The 16,996-nt window shown below is 48.0% G+C and overlaps 1 protein-coding gene across 2 annotated transcripts in view; it reads left to right on the top strand.

Annotated features, from left to right (window-relative positions):
• The window catches only part of LOC124720029 (autophagy-related protein 9A-like), a 151,559-nt gene that overhangs the window by 37,844 nt on the left and 96,719 nt on the right, over positions 1 to 16,996 (top strand). For both annotated transcript variants that reach the window (XM_047245278.1, XM_047245279.1), the window contains exon 4: positions 13,877 to 14,081. In XM_047245278.1, coding sequence (XP_047101234.1) covers positions 13,877 to 14,081 — 205 coding nt within the window. The remainder of the gene's footprint in view (positions 1 to 13,876; positions 14,082 to 16,996) is intronic.

The following is a 16,996-nucleotide window of genomic DNA, read 5'->3' as shown; positions in this document are numbered from 1 at the left end:
TTTAGAAATGAAATGATCATATGGCATTGGTGGCCTGGAACCCCCACCCACGGAAGATTGGCTGGGATGTTGTGTGTCTTTCCAAATCCCCCCCCCCCCCCCTCCCCCGCTCCTGCAGGAGGGTCACCACTCTTTGGTGAGTATGTGCTCAACTACATTGGGCCCCAGCTTTAGCACCACCACCCCCTCTTTCTGTGCTGCAAACCTACCCTTAGACTACCTCTTACCTGCTCTAATGTTCTGTCAGATGTTTTCTGGTGCAGACCCTTCCTTGACTTCATTTACAGTTTTGGTCTCAATTTCTATTTTCACCCCCAGCTCTGCAGTCACCTTCCATTCACCTTTCATTAACGATTATATGGTCTCCATTATTGGGATTGACCTGCCATCTTTTCCAAATTTTACAGGGAAGGTCACCCGCCATGGTGGATGCTCCACCTCTGTGCCTTTCCACCCTGGCACCCTTCCTTCTGTTGTTGTCTGTCCGAAACCCAGCACAGTAGCCATCGTATTGTGGTGGAGGGGAGTGGGGGTTCGTCAAGTACGTGCACAGTGGTAGCCCCCTGACTACACGGGGATCACATTGTCGGTGCCCGCACTGCACACTCCCCGCGTGTGCCGTGGAGTATGTGCCCGCCGTGACTGGGGCACAGGGACTCCCAGTGACAGAATATTGGTGAGGTTGCTGTGGCTGGGTGACACCCACGGGAGAGCCCTTTGTCAGAGTGGGTGGCACTGTGGCAGATAATTCAGACATGGAGTGACTTAAACTTTCTCTTGCTGGTGTACACACGGCCCCAGCTGTCTCGTCCGATGGAAAGGGCTCATACAGTGCAACAAAATACAATCCCAATGCGTTCCCTTCCCTTGCCATACTGTGGGAGGAGTGCAGGACTAGATGACAAAATCCTTCCCCCGATATTGATCTGTATCGAGCCCGACAGGGACGCCTTTCTGGCCACAAAACCTGAATTTTTTGTGGACTGCAATGAAGAAGAATATTAGTGAAGTTGCAGTCATCTCCAAGATGAAGAGCAGTTCCCTCCTGATCCAAGCGTAATCTCCTGCCCGGTCACAGGCCCTGCTCTCTTGTGAAAAGTTGAGCGACATTCCCGTGACTGTCACTCCTCACGAGGGTCTCAGTGTGGCCCAGGTTGTCATCTTTCGCTGTGATCTTCTTTTGAAATCTGACGATGAGCTGCGGGCCAACTTAGAGTGACGGGGTCTGCATTTCATCTGTCGTGTCCGTAGGGGTTCGAGGGAAAACGGAGTTGCTACTGAGGCCTTCGTCTTGCCTTTTGAGGGTGATACGTTGCCTGAGAAGGTCAAGGTGATGATCTACTGGTGTGACATAAAACCCTATGTTCCCCATTGTATGAGATGTGTTAGGTATATGAAGTCGGACATATGTCTTACCGTTGCACCACTACCGCTGCCTGCAAGGCTTGTGGACGTCTGCTGCGTGCAAACGTTCCTTGTTCTGCTCCTCCCTTCTGTGTGAACTGCAGCGAGCTCCCTGTTCACCAGATTACTCCATTTTTAATTGTGACAAGAAAATCTGGCGGTAAAAGACTGTGGATAAGCTCACATATCGAGAGGGCAGAAAAAGTACGAGCGTCTTAACCCCCTACAAATTACAGAATATTATGCCACAGCTGCAATGTCGTCGCCTTCCCTGTCGACGGTGCCTTCCTCTTTTGCGTCTCTTACAGTGGGCCTTCAGAGCCACCTGCAGATCCCTATTCCCACATGGTTAGGCGGGCTGTTCTGGTGTTTCCACTTCATCCACTTCTTCAGCATCGGCCGGCTCCCCACCTGCTGGGCACACTGGCCCCCATCCTCCAGCCGGAGGTGACCTCATCCTCCTCCGGCTTCTCTAGCTACGAAGAGGCCCCTCGGGGCTCTTCCTTCCAAAGTTCCTGCCGGTCCACAGCCAGATACCAGTCAGTGGCTGAAGGAACCACAGATTGCCGGCTGTCGGACTTCTCGTTCTTCTGCTGTCTGTGAAACCAGTTCGGGGACTCCTTCCCAGTCCTCATCGTCTAAGGAGGAGGAGAGCAAGAAAGACAAGTAGTAGTCCTCTATGTCGAAGGAAACTCTGTGGCCCACACGCCAGTGGACTCTGCATGTACTCCTTCCGTGCTAAATGTGGAGATCCCAGTGGCACCTAAGACATCAATATCCCCAGGCAGTGTGCCGCAGAACCTGTCAGTGGATCCTCTAATCTTTCAACTGGTGGCAGCACATGAGCCTTGATCACATCAAGCCTCCACAGTATTCAGTCGGTACTCCATTGGAACTGTAATGAATTTTTCCACCACCTGGATTAGCTACAGCTGCTTTACCCTGCATTCTGTATTGCCATCCAGGAAACGCATTTTCCAGCAACTGGAACTGCTGCCCTTTGTGGCTACCGAGGTTATTTTAAGAATTGTACAGACTGTGAGAGAGGTGGAGTTTGTATGTATGTGCTGGACTTGCACAGTGACCTTGTGCCTTGCGATACAACTTTGGAGGCTGTGGCTGTTTGGGTAAGGGCACATCAGGATTTTACCATCTGCAATGTTTATCTCCCTCCTAATGATGTCCCCCCCAGGGGGTCCACAACTCTTTCGTGGATACGTGCGTGGCGAGCACGGGGCCCCGAGCCATTGCAGCCTTCTTTCTCTCCCGGGCTGCATTTCCTTTCCCTTCCCCTCCTTTCCCCTCCATACCCCTTTCCCCTCGCCCTCTCCTCTCCCTCTATTGGTGTCCTTGCTTATGTTGGCCCCCGCTATCCTCCTGGTTCTGTTGGTTTTACACTCTGGCTTTGTTGCGTAATCATCTCCTCCTTTTGGCATTCCTTGGTCCCCCTCTGGGGTTTGACCTCCATTCCAAAATTTCTCTTCCGTAGTGTGAGCCATTTGGGGAAGAGCACCTTACCTAGTGTCTCCGACGTGTGCCCTCCTAGTATATTCCACCTTTTCTTCTACGTCGTTGTCTGATGCTAGGGTGCATAGCCAGCACGGTAGCCAGCCCGTGTGGTGGGGTCGCTATGTACCCTTTTGGTTGAGCCCCCTGAACACACAGGGATCACACTTCTGATACCTGAGCTGTGACCTCCTCATGCATGCCTTGGAGTGGTTGCTCGTCATCCTGGAGCATCGGAACTTCCGGCAATGGCCGCCGTGCCAGACGGCCCTTGCTGTGGCTGGGTGGCGCCCGTGCGGAGAGCCCCTGATCGGAGTGGGTGGTATCAGGGCGGACGCTATGCAGATGAAACGCATAAGGGTCCAAACCTCTGGCCGCTCTTCTGCGGCCGTCTCTCTGCGTGGTACTGATTCCTCAAGTGCTGCTTCTCTTGCCCCTTCGGCCTTCCCTTCCGTGGCTACCCCCTGGGAGGAGGGTCAGGCCCGTCGTCTAGGGGCAAAACCTTTCCCCCGTTATCTAGTTTGCACCAGGACTGATGGAGATACTTTCACCAATACCAAACCTTTATTCTTTGTGGAACACATTGAAGACAAGTTTGGCGAAGTGGACTCCCTGAGCAAGATGCGGTCGGGTTCGTTACTGATAAAAACTGCTTCGGCTGCCCAATCTGCGGCCCTTCGTGCCTGTACCCATCTTGGCACAATTCCCGTGTCCATTACCCCTCACCAGTCTCTAAATATGGTACAAGGTGTGATTTTTCACAGAGACCTCATCCTTCAAACTGATGAGGAACTTCGGGACAATCTCGGATGGCGGGGTGTTCACTTTGTTCGGCGTGTTCAGAAGGGTCCTAAAGATAATCGTATTGATACTGGTGCCTTTATCCTGGCCTTTGAAGGGGATACCCTTCCTGAGAAAGTTAAGATTATGGTCTATCGCTGTGATGTGAAGCCGTACATCCCACCTCCTATGCGGTGTTTTAAGTGCTTGCGTTTTGGCCACATGTCTTCTCGCTGTACCCAGGACCCTCTCTGTGGTGACTGTGGACGTCCACTCCATGAGGGGAGTCCCTGTGTTCCCCCTCCTGTATGTGTAAATTGTCATGGTAGTCATTCTCCACGTTCAGCAGATTGCCCAGTCTATAAGAAAGAAAAAAAGATACAGGAGTATAAGTCTCTTGATCGTTTAAGCTACACAGAGGCCCGTAAGAAATATGCACGATTGCACCCTGTGTCCATGACATCTAGTTACGCCTTGGTTACATCTTCATCCCTTCCTCCCCCTTCCTTACCCCCGTCCCGGACCCCTCTCCTTCCCCCCTCCCCTGCGGCTCCCACACCTTCTCCTCTGGGCGCCGCTCCCCCTCCCCAGCCGGAGAAGTGTCCCACTCCTTCGGCGTCTGCCGGTCAAGGGCGCCTCTCCCGGGATGCCCCTTCCCGGCACCTTCCAGGTCAAAGGTCTGCTGCAGCGCGGCGACCGCGAGAGCCGCGGTCTATCGGCCCCCAGGTCGCCCGGTCTCTTTCTGTTCCTGATCTTGCTGCAGCTGGCTCCATTATGCCACACAGCCCTCCTCGATCTCAGCCTGAAAAGAAGAAGAAACATAAGTCCCGGGACAAAGAGCCTCTGGTGTCACCGGAGGTCCCTTCCCCGGCTTCACAACCGGATTCTGACCTGTCGTTTATGGATGTCGCCCCCTCCTTGTCGGTGACGGGTGGGGACCCGGCGGTATGACTGGATTTAGCGTGTTCAGCCCTCATTTAAACCATCGTTCTGTGGTTCTCCAATGGAATTGTAATGGCTACTATTGTCACCTTCCGGAATTGAAATCCCTTCTTTCGTCCTACTCAGCAGCTTGTGTGGTTCTCCAGGAATCTCATTTTACTGATGCTCACTCACCGACCCTCCGTGGGTTCCGTGTTTTCTGTCGAAATCGGGTCGGACCCTTGCGGGCTTCTGGTGGCGTTTGTACGTTGGTCCGTACAGACATTGCTAGCACGTGGATTCCTCTCCAAACTACATTGGAAGCAGTTGCTGTTAGGGTCCACTTAGACTCTGCAGTCACAGTATGCAATCTCTATCTCCCTCCTGACAGGACTCTTACACCTGCTGCCTTAACCACCCTTCTTCAGCAACTTCCTCCTCCCTTCCTCCTCCTTGGGGATTTTAATGCTCATCATCCTTTGTGGGGCAGTGCCTTTCCATCTAGACGAGGTCTTCTTATCGACCAATTTATTGCAGACCACGACCTGTGCCTTCTTAATGATGGCTCCCCTACTCATTTCAGTGCTGGTCATGGTACCTTTTCTGCCATTGATCTTTCTCTTTCTTCTCCCTCTCTCCTCCCTTCATTACACTGGTCGCCACACGACGACCTTTGTGATAGTGACCATTTCCCGTTGATTATCACGCTCCCTTCCCGCTCCCCGATGGAGAGGTTACCTCGTTGGTCTTTCCACCGCGCCGATTGGCCTCTATATACTGCACAGGTCGAGTTTTCTCCCTCTTTGTCGGGTTGTATTGATGACGTCCTACGTGACGTGTCTGACGCGATTGTTCGCGCTGCTAACCTTGCTGTCCCGCGCTCATCTGGACAATTTCGTCGTCGGCAAGTCCCGTGGTGGAGTACGGCCATTGCCATTGCCATCCGTGATCGCCGTCGAGCTTTGCAACACTTTAAGAGGCACCCATCTGTAGCCAGCCTTTCTACCTTTAAGCGCCTTCGCGCTAAAGCCCGTTATTTAATCAAACAGAGCAAGCGGATATGTTGGGAACGATTCGTTTCTTCCCTTGGTTCCACTGTCCCTCTTGTCACGGGTATGGGCTACACTTCGCTCTCTCCAAGGTTGCCATCGGCAGTCCACCCTCCCAGGCCTTCACCTCCCAGATGGCATTTGTACGGACCCATTAGTTCTTGCAGAACATCTTGCGACCCATTTTGCAGTGGCATCAGCGTCGGCCTCCTATCCAGCTGCTTTCCTTCATCAAAAACAGCAGGCTGAAGCTGTCACCTTATGTTTCACCACTTGTGAGTCAGAATCTTACAACGAACCTTTCACTGAATGGGAATTTCTTTCTGCTCTATCTGCTTCTCATGATACGGCTCCTGGCCCAGATTCCATTCATAACCAGCTGCTTCAACATCTCAGTGCTCCACAACGGCACCATCTTCTTCGGGTGTTTAACCGTATCTGGCTCCAGGGTGACTTCCCTTCTCAGTGGAGGGATAGCATTGTGGTTCCTGTCCTTAAGCCTGGTCAGAACCCCCTATCTGTTGACAGCTATCGGCCAATTAGTTTGACCAATGTTGGTTGTAAGTTGCTTGAACGGCTGGTAGCCCGTCGGCTCACTTGGGTCCTCGAATCTCGGGATCTATTGTCCCCTTACCAGTGTGGCTTTCGAGAGGGACGATCTCCAATCGATCATTTGCTTCGCTTGGAATCCGCAGTTCGGCAGGCTTTTTCCCAGCGCCGCCATTTGGTTGCAGTGTTTTTTGACCTTCGCAAGGCCTATGACACGGCCTGGCGCCATCACATCTTACTAACCCTTCATCAGTGGGGTCTTCGGGGCCCACTCCCGATTTTTATCCGCCAGTTCCTGATCCATCGGTCATTCAGAGTTCGAGTTGGTACTGCTTTTAGTTCTCCACGGACCCAGGAGACGGGCATCCCACAGGGTTCTGTCTTGAGTGTCCTTCTTTTCCTCATTGCTATCGATGGACTTGTGGCCTCTGTTGGTCCCTTGGTTGCCCCTGCCCTGTATGTGGATGATTTCTGCATTTGGGTTAGTTCCTCCTCGATGCCATCTGCAGAACGGCAGCTCCAGGTGGCTATACGGCGTGCCTCTGCATGGACCCTCTCCCACGGGTTTCAATTCTCTCCTTTAAAATCGCGGGTGGTCCACTTCTGTCGCCGTACTACGGTCCACCCTGATCCAGAGCTCTATCTCGCTGCACAAAGATTGCCTGTGGTTCCACAGTTTCGTTTCCTAGGTCTTCTTTTCGACAACAAGCTCACTTGGCTGCCCCATATCAGACTCCTGAAGGTAGGATGTTTCTGTAAACTCAATGTCCTTTGCTTCCTTGCCCACTCCTCCTGGGGTGCGGACCGTTCCCTCCTCCTCCGTCTTTATCGTGCTCTAGTTCTGTCACGTTTGGACTATGGTTGTCAAGTTTATGGTTCAGCTGCTCCTTCCACGCTGCACGTGCTGGATCCAGTCCACCATCGTGGTATCCGTTTGGCCACCGGTGCCTTCCCTACTAGCCCTGTTGATAGTCTCCTGGTTGAAGCTGGGATCCCCCCCCCTTTCTGTTCGGCGGTCCCAGCTTCTGGTGTCTTATGCCCTTACTATCCGTTCTTCTCCCGCTCATCCTCCCAGACCATGGATGTCGCCCGCCTGACTCCCGCCCTCGGGCGGGTTTACCGGTTGGGCTGCGCCTTGCGTCTCTTACCCGTGATTTTCGGCTTCCTTCTTTGTCCTGTCTTCCTCGCTCCCTCCCCTCCACCCCTCCTTGGTTAGTTCCTCGGCCTCGAATTCGGATGGATCTCCGCCGCGGTCCGAAAGATTCCATCCCCCCGGTGGTGTTCCGTTCCTTTTTCCGCCAAATTTTATGGGAGTTTCGGGATGCTGTTGTTTTTTACACTGATGGCTCTAAATCTGCTGATCATGTTGGGTATGCCTTCACGTCCTCTGTTGGAACGGAAAATCATCTGCTGCCACCCTCATGTGGGGTGTTTACTGCGGAATTGATGGCAATTTCCCGGGCCCTTACCTTTATTAAACAATCCCAACACAACCGCGTTTTGTTATGTACAGACTCGATGAGTGGCCTTCTTGCTATTGACCGGTGTTTTTCGCGCCATCCCTTGGTCTCTGCCATCCATGACCATCTCGCTGATCTTCACCGTGCTGCTTGTTCCATTGACTTCTTATGGGTCCCGGGCCATGTGGGTATCCCGGGTAATGAGCTCGCTGATCGTTTGGCTGGGGGAGCAGTTACTTACCCCCCGTTTTCTGTAACCCCTCCTGCAGCGGATTTACGGCTTCACATCAAATCCCACTTTGCACAGTCATGGGCCAATTCGTGGGAGGCTACTCCACTGTCTAATAACTTCGTGCCATTAAGGTGAATACAGGCCCATGGCGTTCTTCCTTTAGCCTCTCCCGCAAGGACTCGACCACACTGTGTCGTCTCCGCATTGGCCATACCAGGCTGACCCATGGTTTCCTTTTGCGTGATGAGCCACCCCCGCTATGTGGTTGTGGAGCCTTCCAGTCAGTGGCCCACATTTTGGTTGAATGCCCTCTTCTTTTGGCTCTGCGTGCTAAGTACAGACTCCCCCACACTTTACCTTTGATGTTGGCTGACGATTCCCGGATGGTCTCTCTGGTTCTAGGTTTCCTCCGGGAGAGTGGTTTTTATTCTCAGTTTTAAAGTTTTTAATCTCCCTCTGGTGTTGGGGCAGGGCGGTGAGTGTTTGGGTTTCTCCCACTGTAGGCAGTGTTCAGAGATTCCCGATTCACCTCCCTGACCGGAATCCTCTTTTCTTTCCCTTTTACTCTGTTTTTACCCCTTCTTTTTAAGGCTTGGTTAGTTTTTCTATTCCCATACGTACTTTCTGCATTATAGCAGTTGTACCTTTTAAGTCACAGGTGGTCTTGCCTATGCTGCTTCAGCATAGTGTTGGGTTCGTTCTCTTGCCAACTTCCCTCATTTGTTTTTACTAATGACAACGTGACTGCCCTTTTACGTTTCCCCTTTATCCGTTTTATTTTTCTGACTATACTGAGATGTCCCGTTAGCAGAATGGAGTCTATTTGAAACAAGGGACTGATGACCTTGCTGTTTGGTCCCTTTAACCTCAAACAACCAACCAACCATCCTAATGATGTCGTGTTCTGGAATGTACTGTATGCAATATTGTCTCAGCTTCCCCCATGTTTCCTAGTCTTGGCTGAGTTCAATGCCCATAACCCTTTTCGGTGTGGTACAATGATCACTGGCGGTGGTAAAGATACCAAAACTTTACTAGCACGTCTCGAACTGTGCCTCTCTGCCTGGTGCCCCCTTCAGTGTGGCTCAAGAAACTTATTTGGCCATTGATCTCTCCTTGTGGAGCCCTGGTCTTCTACCGTCTACCCACTGGAGTGTCCACACTAAACTTTGTCGTAGTGACCACTTCCCAATCTTTCTGTCCCTCCCCCGAGTGTCGGTCCTCTGGACACCCACGCAGCTGGGTTCGCAATGCTGGCAGAGATGCATTCCCGTCTGTCATTCTCTTTAGTTCTGTGTAGCGAGGAAGTATCGATGTGGCTGTTTGGCGTACAAAGGGAGCCATTCATTTGGCAGCCGACCGACCCATCCCCTCTTCCTCGGGAACCCTCTGCCTGAAGACGGCGTCCCGGAGGATCCCAGAGATGGCGGAGGCCATTAGAGATTGTAACCATAAGCGGCACCCTTCACTGGAGACCTCATTGCCTTTAAAGGGCCCCATGCCTGTGTCCACTGCCTCATAAAATGACTAAAACGAGACTCTTGAGAATGGTACGTTTACACAAGTGTATTGTGTACCTCTCCGTCACAGGTATGGGCAACGATAAGACACTTCTACAGCTTCCAGCCCCCTGCAGGTGTATCAAGTATTTCCTTTAATGGCGCCATTTATATTGATCCAGGTGTTATCACCGAACAATTTGCTGAGCATTCTGTGTCTGAGAATTATCACCCCGTCTTTTGGCTCATACTACCCACCACCTGGAGCCATATAATGCCCCATTCAGTGGGTGGGACTCTTGTGCCTAGCCTGTTGCCCTGATATTGCCCCAGGACCAGACCGCATTCACAATCAAATGCTGAAACATCCGCCAGTGGATTGTAATTGTCACATCCTTACCCTCTTTAATCAGATCTGGAATGAGGGCGAGTTCCCTTATCAGTGGCTAGAAAGTGCGATAATTCCGGTAGTGGACAGTTATCGCCCAATCGGCCATACTGACGTTCTCTGTAACTTGCTCGAATGCAGGGTGAGCAAGTGGCTGTGTCGGCCACTCGAATCTTGGGACATTTTGGATGCATCTCGGGGAGGTTTTCTCGAAGGTCGCTCCACTGATGAAAATTTCATTCATCTGGATTCCACCATCCAGATGGCCTCTGCACATCGTCAGCATCTCATTGCTGTCTATTCGACCTAGTAAAGTCTCAAGACACTACACATCACCACATCCTTACTACGTTACAAGAGTGGGTTCTTCGGGGTCCACTATAGATTCCTGTTAAGAACTTCCTGTCGCCGCATTTGTTCCAGATTCAAGTGGTTGCTTCTGTCAGTACCCCTGTATCAAAGAGATCAGGGTCCCACATGGCTCTGTCCTGAGTGCCCCCTCGTTCTGGTAGCAATCTATAGTCTAGTGGCAGCTGTGGAGTCTTCAGTATCACCCTCCTTATATCCTGACAATTTTTGCTTTTATTATTGCTTCTCTAGTGTGGGTGTTGCTGAGTGTTGCCTACAGGTTTTAAAAGTGTAGCAAAATATTTGGCTAGTCTGTAATTGTGTGAATTGAAGGTGTCTGGTATTGGCCGCAGAGGCAGGCCCCCGTTGTCGATTTTCCGTAGTCGGTACAGGCTTGGGGATGCCGGCGCCCCTGGACACGGCCACTTCTTCACTGCCTCCAATAGTTATGAGACTTGTACCTGCACACGATCAGCTGCCCCCATCCAGCGCAACGGGGAACAGTGCCGACAACCGAGGCACGTAGGGCCCGTGTCTTCTCCGATAAGCCTCCGGACAGAACTATGACATCTGCAGGAAAGCACATGTTAGTATTCGATTCGAGAAGCGACAGAATGGTGGAAACTGGGAAGAGAAAGAGCATTTACTTTCCTGCAGTACTTGGGACTGCTGTCAGCCAAAATTGTGAGGCTACTCAAAAGATGGCACAAAAATTGTCTTGTGACCACCGCTGAAGACAAAAGAGTGGCTCTGCTTAAGAACCACCAGAAGTGAACATACGAGGAGTCTGTGCCATTGGTCGTGAGTGTGGCCGGCACTACATTGGGCAAACGCGGCACTGTTTTTCAAAATGCTGCCAGGAGCGCTTCGGGCACGTGCAACTGGGACAGACAGAAAAATCGGCAGCAGCGGAACGTAACTTTGAGAAATGCCTCACCTCTGATTTTCGGAACACCGAGGTGCTTTGCCGAGCGACTGACTATCGGGACAGTGTCACGGAGGAATCGTCAAAATATGGATTCGTGACAGTCGGGTAAACGGAGATGGAGGATACTGACTAAGTGTGGCATAGAACCTGGCACTGTCAGACTCACCAGATGCAGCCGGAATGCACACACGGAGCTCCCGCTAACCCTGCCACTGCAGCCTCGCCCCTCCCCGCCGGCCCACTGGCCGGGCTGTACACGATCAGCTGAACTAGTATAAATATCACAGCATCGGCATATCATGACACATCGTCAGAAATCCCACGGTATTTTGATGTTGCCATCTGGCTGGAGTCCTGAGAGCTTTTCACTGACTTACATTCGCGTACACATATAATTGTTGCATATGACAACAGTATTGTTCAATACTCGGGTCATAACATTCCAGTACCTTACTTCATCTACATCTACATATGTACTCTGCAACCAGCTGTATGGTGTAAGGCACAGAGTAGTGTGTACCACCACCGGTAACTTCCTTTGTTATTCACTAGCAAATGCAGCAAGGAGGAACCACTGTTAAATGCCTCTGAAAGAGCCCTCATTTCTCTTGTCTTGACTTAGAGGCCCATACGAAAGTGTGTGTTGGTGTCGGTAGAATTGTTCTGCAGTTATCTGGAAATCCCTGTTCTCTAAACATTCTCAAAAGTGTTTGACAATCAACATGTTCCCTCCACACGTTCCTATTTCAGTGCACAAAACCTCTACCCAACACTCGCTCCTCGGCTGAACCTCCTGATAACTAAGCTAGCAGCACGCTTTTGAATTTCCTTACTGCCGTACTTTAAACTGAATACATAGTGGATTTAAGACTGCTGGAGAATATTTTTGAGCATACGAGAGTACTTTTTAATATGGCATACTAATGTTTTTACAGTTTATTGAATGTTAATTTTTTCTTTGTTCTTGAGTGGTCTGGGAAGATTGCAAGAAACAAATAAAAATGAAAACCGTGTGAAGTGCGTGGCCAGTTAGTAATAAAATAAAATTTGCCAAATCCTGAAAAAGCAGACCCCGTATTAGATGGGATAAACACTCAGAAAAGAAATAGTTATTTCTAGTATATGTTCTACTTGAATAAATGTACATCAGTGGTATAAAACAGGATGCATTTCTGAAGCTGGACCGAAGCATTTGTTTTAATTGCTATATTTCTTTATATTATGTCCAAATACATGTTGATATCCTGAATTCTAGTAATGTAAAAGTGTTAAATGAAATTTTTTTATACATTGTAATTTGTGTGGTACAGTTATATGTAGAGACCATGTGCTTATAGCAGGAGTCAGGAACAGCCTGGCTGGTAACGTAGAGTATAACATTAAATGTCACCTGGACGAAATATGAGCAGCAGTAGCCAGGCTCGTGTGGAGTCTGTGGAGGATTTGCTGTGCCACAACTAGTCCGGATTAACACATCTGTCAGCCTGGTGAAAAGAGAGCTGAACAGATTATTTTTGACTGAAATAGTCTTGTATCTGTGCCGACCTGTTGCTGTGATTTAGAGATGGGGGGCTTACAAATCGTGATTGCAGATCATCTCACAGACTGAGTAAGCACACGAGGCAAAAATTCCTGCTATTACTGGAGTCGGAGCAGTGCATTTTTTAGGCTAAAGTCGGGTTATAGACATTGTCGTATAATAGCCTCCAGTTTGGTATTGGAATGTACAATAGGTAGCTCTCAGTTTTGTACTCTATACACTGTATCGAGTATTGTAATACATGGTGACCGCATTTCACATTTATTATTCATTGTTTAACGTTGCGTGAGAGATTTGTGTGGTACAGTACAGAATTGTGCATTGTATGCCAACTGACAATAAACACAAAACATGATTGACAAAATCACAATTTTAATAATACGTAATAAAATATTTATGAGTTTGTAATTAGGTAAAATAAAGTTGTCGAATTTAAAAGAATATTGTACTGCCCGGTCTTCATACAAATGACCATGACTCTGACTAGGAGGGCAGTTCAGCGGTTGTTAATGTTAGTCAACAGAAACAATTTGTAAAAGGCATTTAGTTGGCTCAAATAAACGAATCAGTCATCAGTTAAGATGTGTCCAATTTCATAATTTCAAGAAGTTACTCTTCATAAATTGAAAAACAGAACTCTGCATTTTTTTCAAAAGTGAAGACAACAGGATTTCTGCAGTGAACAGACATGGACAACAGTGTATTTCAACAACGAATATTACAGTCTAAGTATGGACTTTGAAAATAGCGTTTCCTATTATGAATATAAGTAACTGAGTAGATTAAAAAGCAACTCACCAAGCGGTGGCAGGAGAACACACGTGTGAGAGATATTACAGTTTGCTTGCTTTTGGAGGCAGAGGCTCCTCCTCCTGGCAGAAGGGTTGAAGGTGAAGGAAGTGGACTGGTGAGGGTTAGGAAAAGGGGCTGAGTTCAAGCAAGTCACCCAGGACCTTCGGGCAAGAGAGACTTGCCTGGTGGGACGAGACGTCGTTCTAAGATTTATACGATTTACAATTCTCCTCGATCAATAGCCGAGGCACAGCCTATTTAAAATTCAAATTTCAATTGTTTTATTTGTTTAGCAAGAGAACAGGAATATTACAACAGACAGTCTCAGAAGAAATTGAGATAGAACAGGATTGTAACGAATACAGTATATCGCCATTGAGGTAATTGGTATACTGACTGAAGTAGTTTGAGACGAATGTCATTAAAAGCTAGGCAGGGAGGCAGAAGATGAAAATGACAACCCTGGCCGTACTTTTCCAGGGGCAAGAGCAACGCGACCAAGGTATCGCTGCCGGACGCGGTCGTGGTGGGCGGGGAGTGCGTGGCGCAAGTCGCGCCCGTCACGTGGCTCTGCCTGTTCGTCGCGGGCGTCTTCTGGCTGCTGCGTGCCGTCAAGGTGGCCTACCACCTGGTCCAGTTCTGGGACATCAAGGCCTTCTTCAACAGCGCCCTGCGCATCCCCGATGTGAGTTCCAGGGGGACAGGGGGCTCCCTCCTCTCTGTTTGTTTACTTTTTAACACTGTCAGAATTATTGCTAGAGTTGTGAGGCCATGCATTTGTTAATTTTTCCATGTTAATCTTGTCTGAGATCCATGTCTGTGGATTCAGTTGTGTGAAAAAATGGCAGTAGTAGTAGTAGTAGTAGTAGTAGTAGTTGTTGTTGTTGTTGTTGTTGTTGTTGTTGTTGTTGTTGTTCGAAGGACTTGTTTGATGCAGCTCTTCGTTCCAGTCTATATTGTGCTCACCTTTTCATTTCTCCATAGCTATTACACCATGCATTCATTTGAATCTTCTTGCTTTATCCGTCTCTTTGTCTCCCTCTACACTCTTGACGCCAAAACTGATTAAATGTTGGTGCCTCAGAATATGTTCTGTCAATCAATCTGTTATTTTAATCAAGTTATGCCAAAAGTTTATTTCTGTCTGGTTCAATTTTGTAGTTGTTCCTCGGTTATTTGATATGCCCATCTAATCTCCAACATCCTTGTAGCACCACAAACACTTCCTGAGACACAAATTTGTATTCTCTTTCTAAGAAATACTTTTCCTGCTATCACTAATCTGCGGGACACTTCGGCTGTTTCCGTGTATTTTCCCATCTTCCTCTCCCTGCCCCTTTCCCCCTGCCACCCTCATCTGATTCGCTAAGCATTGCCTGATTAGTTCTTAATTGTACTACATTTCATTACCTTTGTCTTCTTTCTATTAGTGTTCAACCTATTTTCAAGAGACTGTCCATACCATCGTTGGCGTCCACACAAATATATCCAAGAGACAGGAGACTTCTAGAATTGTTATTTTTGATGTAACTAATTTGGTGAGTTTGAATGTGTTGTGTCCGACAGATTATTGTCCGCTCAATAAATATGTTTCAATGCAGATACCTTTTGTACCTAAAAGGTAAACATATTTTATCAGTATATGGAAAGTATATCTATTAACATTACTGTTGCAGTTAGTGATGCCATGTTTTTCATTTAAAAATCTGCAGTTACGTTCACGTATGATTAAATCCAGCGTATCCAGCCAGATAGGAAATATAGTTGTAAAATTCTCTCTGTGGGTATTTTTATTCACGCACCAATAATGTTGAGATGACACTGAAAATTAAAAAAAAAAATCTTAATTAGGTAAAAAGGAAAAAAATCAAATTGACCAAGGAAATCCTGTTGTTTATAAAGAAAAATTACAAACAAAAACTGTCACTGAATGGTATTTCTGAAAGTATAAAAACAGGAAATAAACTTTTAAAAATGTTGATTCACTTTGATGACATCAGTTAATAAGACATCCGCCCCCCTTCCCCCACTGCTTTACAACCCTTTGTGCCTGAAATGTTAATTGGTTTATTGCCATTGTTTGCAGACTTGCTAAGTTCATGGTATCCCTGTTGCTCCCCTCTAGGATACGTTGTAAGAACAGAAATAATTGATAAAAAAAGAGTTATGAATAAAGTACCACTCACGTCAGTGTAACATTCGATCTTGCGGCTTGTTACACAACTTATCAAATCTTGGAACCAAATTAGGTACAGCTATCCTCATTTCTCGAACTGCACTAGGTTTTAATGACAGTCACTGCCAAACACCCACATTTGCAGAGATAGGAGGTTGCAAATGACTTCAGTGCTTTCTTGGTTGAGCTTGGAAACTCTGTCCTTATGGAATACAAAAATGTCTGCAATGCCATTGATGAAAACTTCACTTGTAGTGAAGAAACATCGTAGTTCTAAGAGGGCAATCCCAATAGAAAGGTCTCCTATTTTTTTATAATTACATAGACCAGTGTATTTATACAACGGTTTACATCAGTTTACAGCTTGAACATTTAGCTATTTTTCGACATAATCACCATTTCTGTCGATGCATTTTTGTAGACGCTGTGGCAGTTTTTGTATGCCCATGTCATACCAGCTCGCCGCCATCCCGTTCAGAAAGTTACGAACCTCTTTTTTTCACCTAGTCGTCGCAGTTGAATCACTTTCCGGCCAAATGTTCTTTTAACCTAGGTAACAGGTGATAGTCACTGGGTGCCAAGTCAGGACTATAGGGCTGGCGGGTGATTATGTTCCACTGAAACTGTTGCGGGAGAGTAACGGTTTGCCGACCGATGTGAGGGTGAGCGTTGTCATGGAGAATGTGTACACCCTTGCTCAACAGTCCTCTTCTCCGGTTCTGAATTGCCCGTTTGAGTTTTTTCACAGTTTCACAGTACCTGTCACTGTTAGTTGTGGTCCCAGCGATTCAGCTCCCACTAAGAGGTGAAGGAAGATGTTCATGACTTTCTCAACAGCCTGGCGGCGAGCAGTTTTCACCATCGTGCACTGACTGTTCGTAATGCCCAAATAGCATTATATATTAATTCTACATATCTTGAAATGTGCATATAATACAAAAGTCTGAAGGAGTCTTAGGATTTTTGAATCTTTGCCCGATGTCTAAATTTATTTGTGGAAATAATAACTGTAAAAAAAATCAAAAATTGGTTATACAGAAACTGGTTTTGTTGACTGGTTTTAACAGTGTGGTGAAACTGGAGATGGAGAAAACCAGTATGACTGAGTAGCAGTCGCTCCAGCAATAACTGTCATCCCTAATGTCGTGTCTCTAGTTTTATTACTGGTGGTAGAGTTGGGGTGGGGACAGGCACTGAAAGGCTGAATATGTTGTGGTACAGCCAACAGCCAAATTATAGGAGTCCGATCCCAGTCGGCAGGAGGGAACCAGATGGGATACTGCAGTGAGGATCTAGAGTGCTCGAGAGTGCTGAGAAAACATCATTAACAATAACACATTTATTGTCCAGTAATACTAGAGTTCTTCCACAACACTGTGGGCCGGCAGAGCGGCACCTCGTCAGCACCGGGAGGTCAGTGTGCA

The sequence above is a fragment of the Schistocerca piceifrons genome, chromosome 11 (assembly GCF_021461385.2).
Source record: "Schistocerca piceifrons isolate TAMUIC-IGC-003096 chromosome 11, iqSchPice1.1, whole genome shotgun sequence".
Classification (NCBI taxonomy): Eukaryota; Metazoa; Arthropoda; class Insecta; order Orthoptera; family Acrididae; genus Schistocerca; species Schistocerca piceifrons.
Note: the sequence above shows the minus strand (reverse complement) of the source record. Positions and strands in the feature narration are given on the sequence as shown.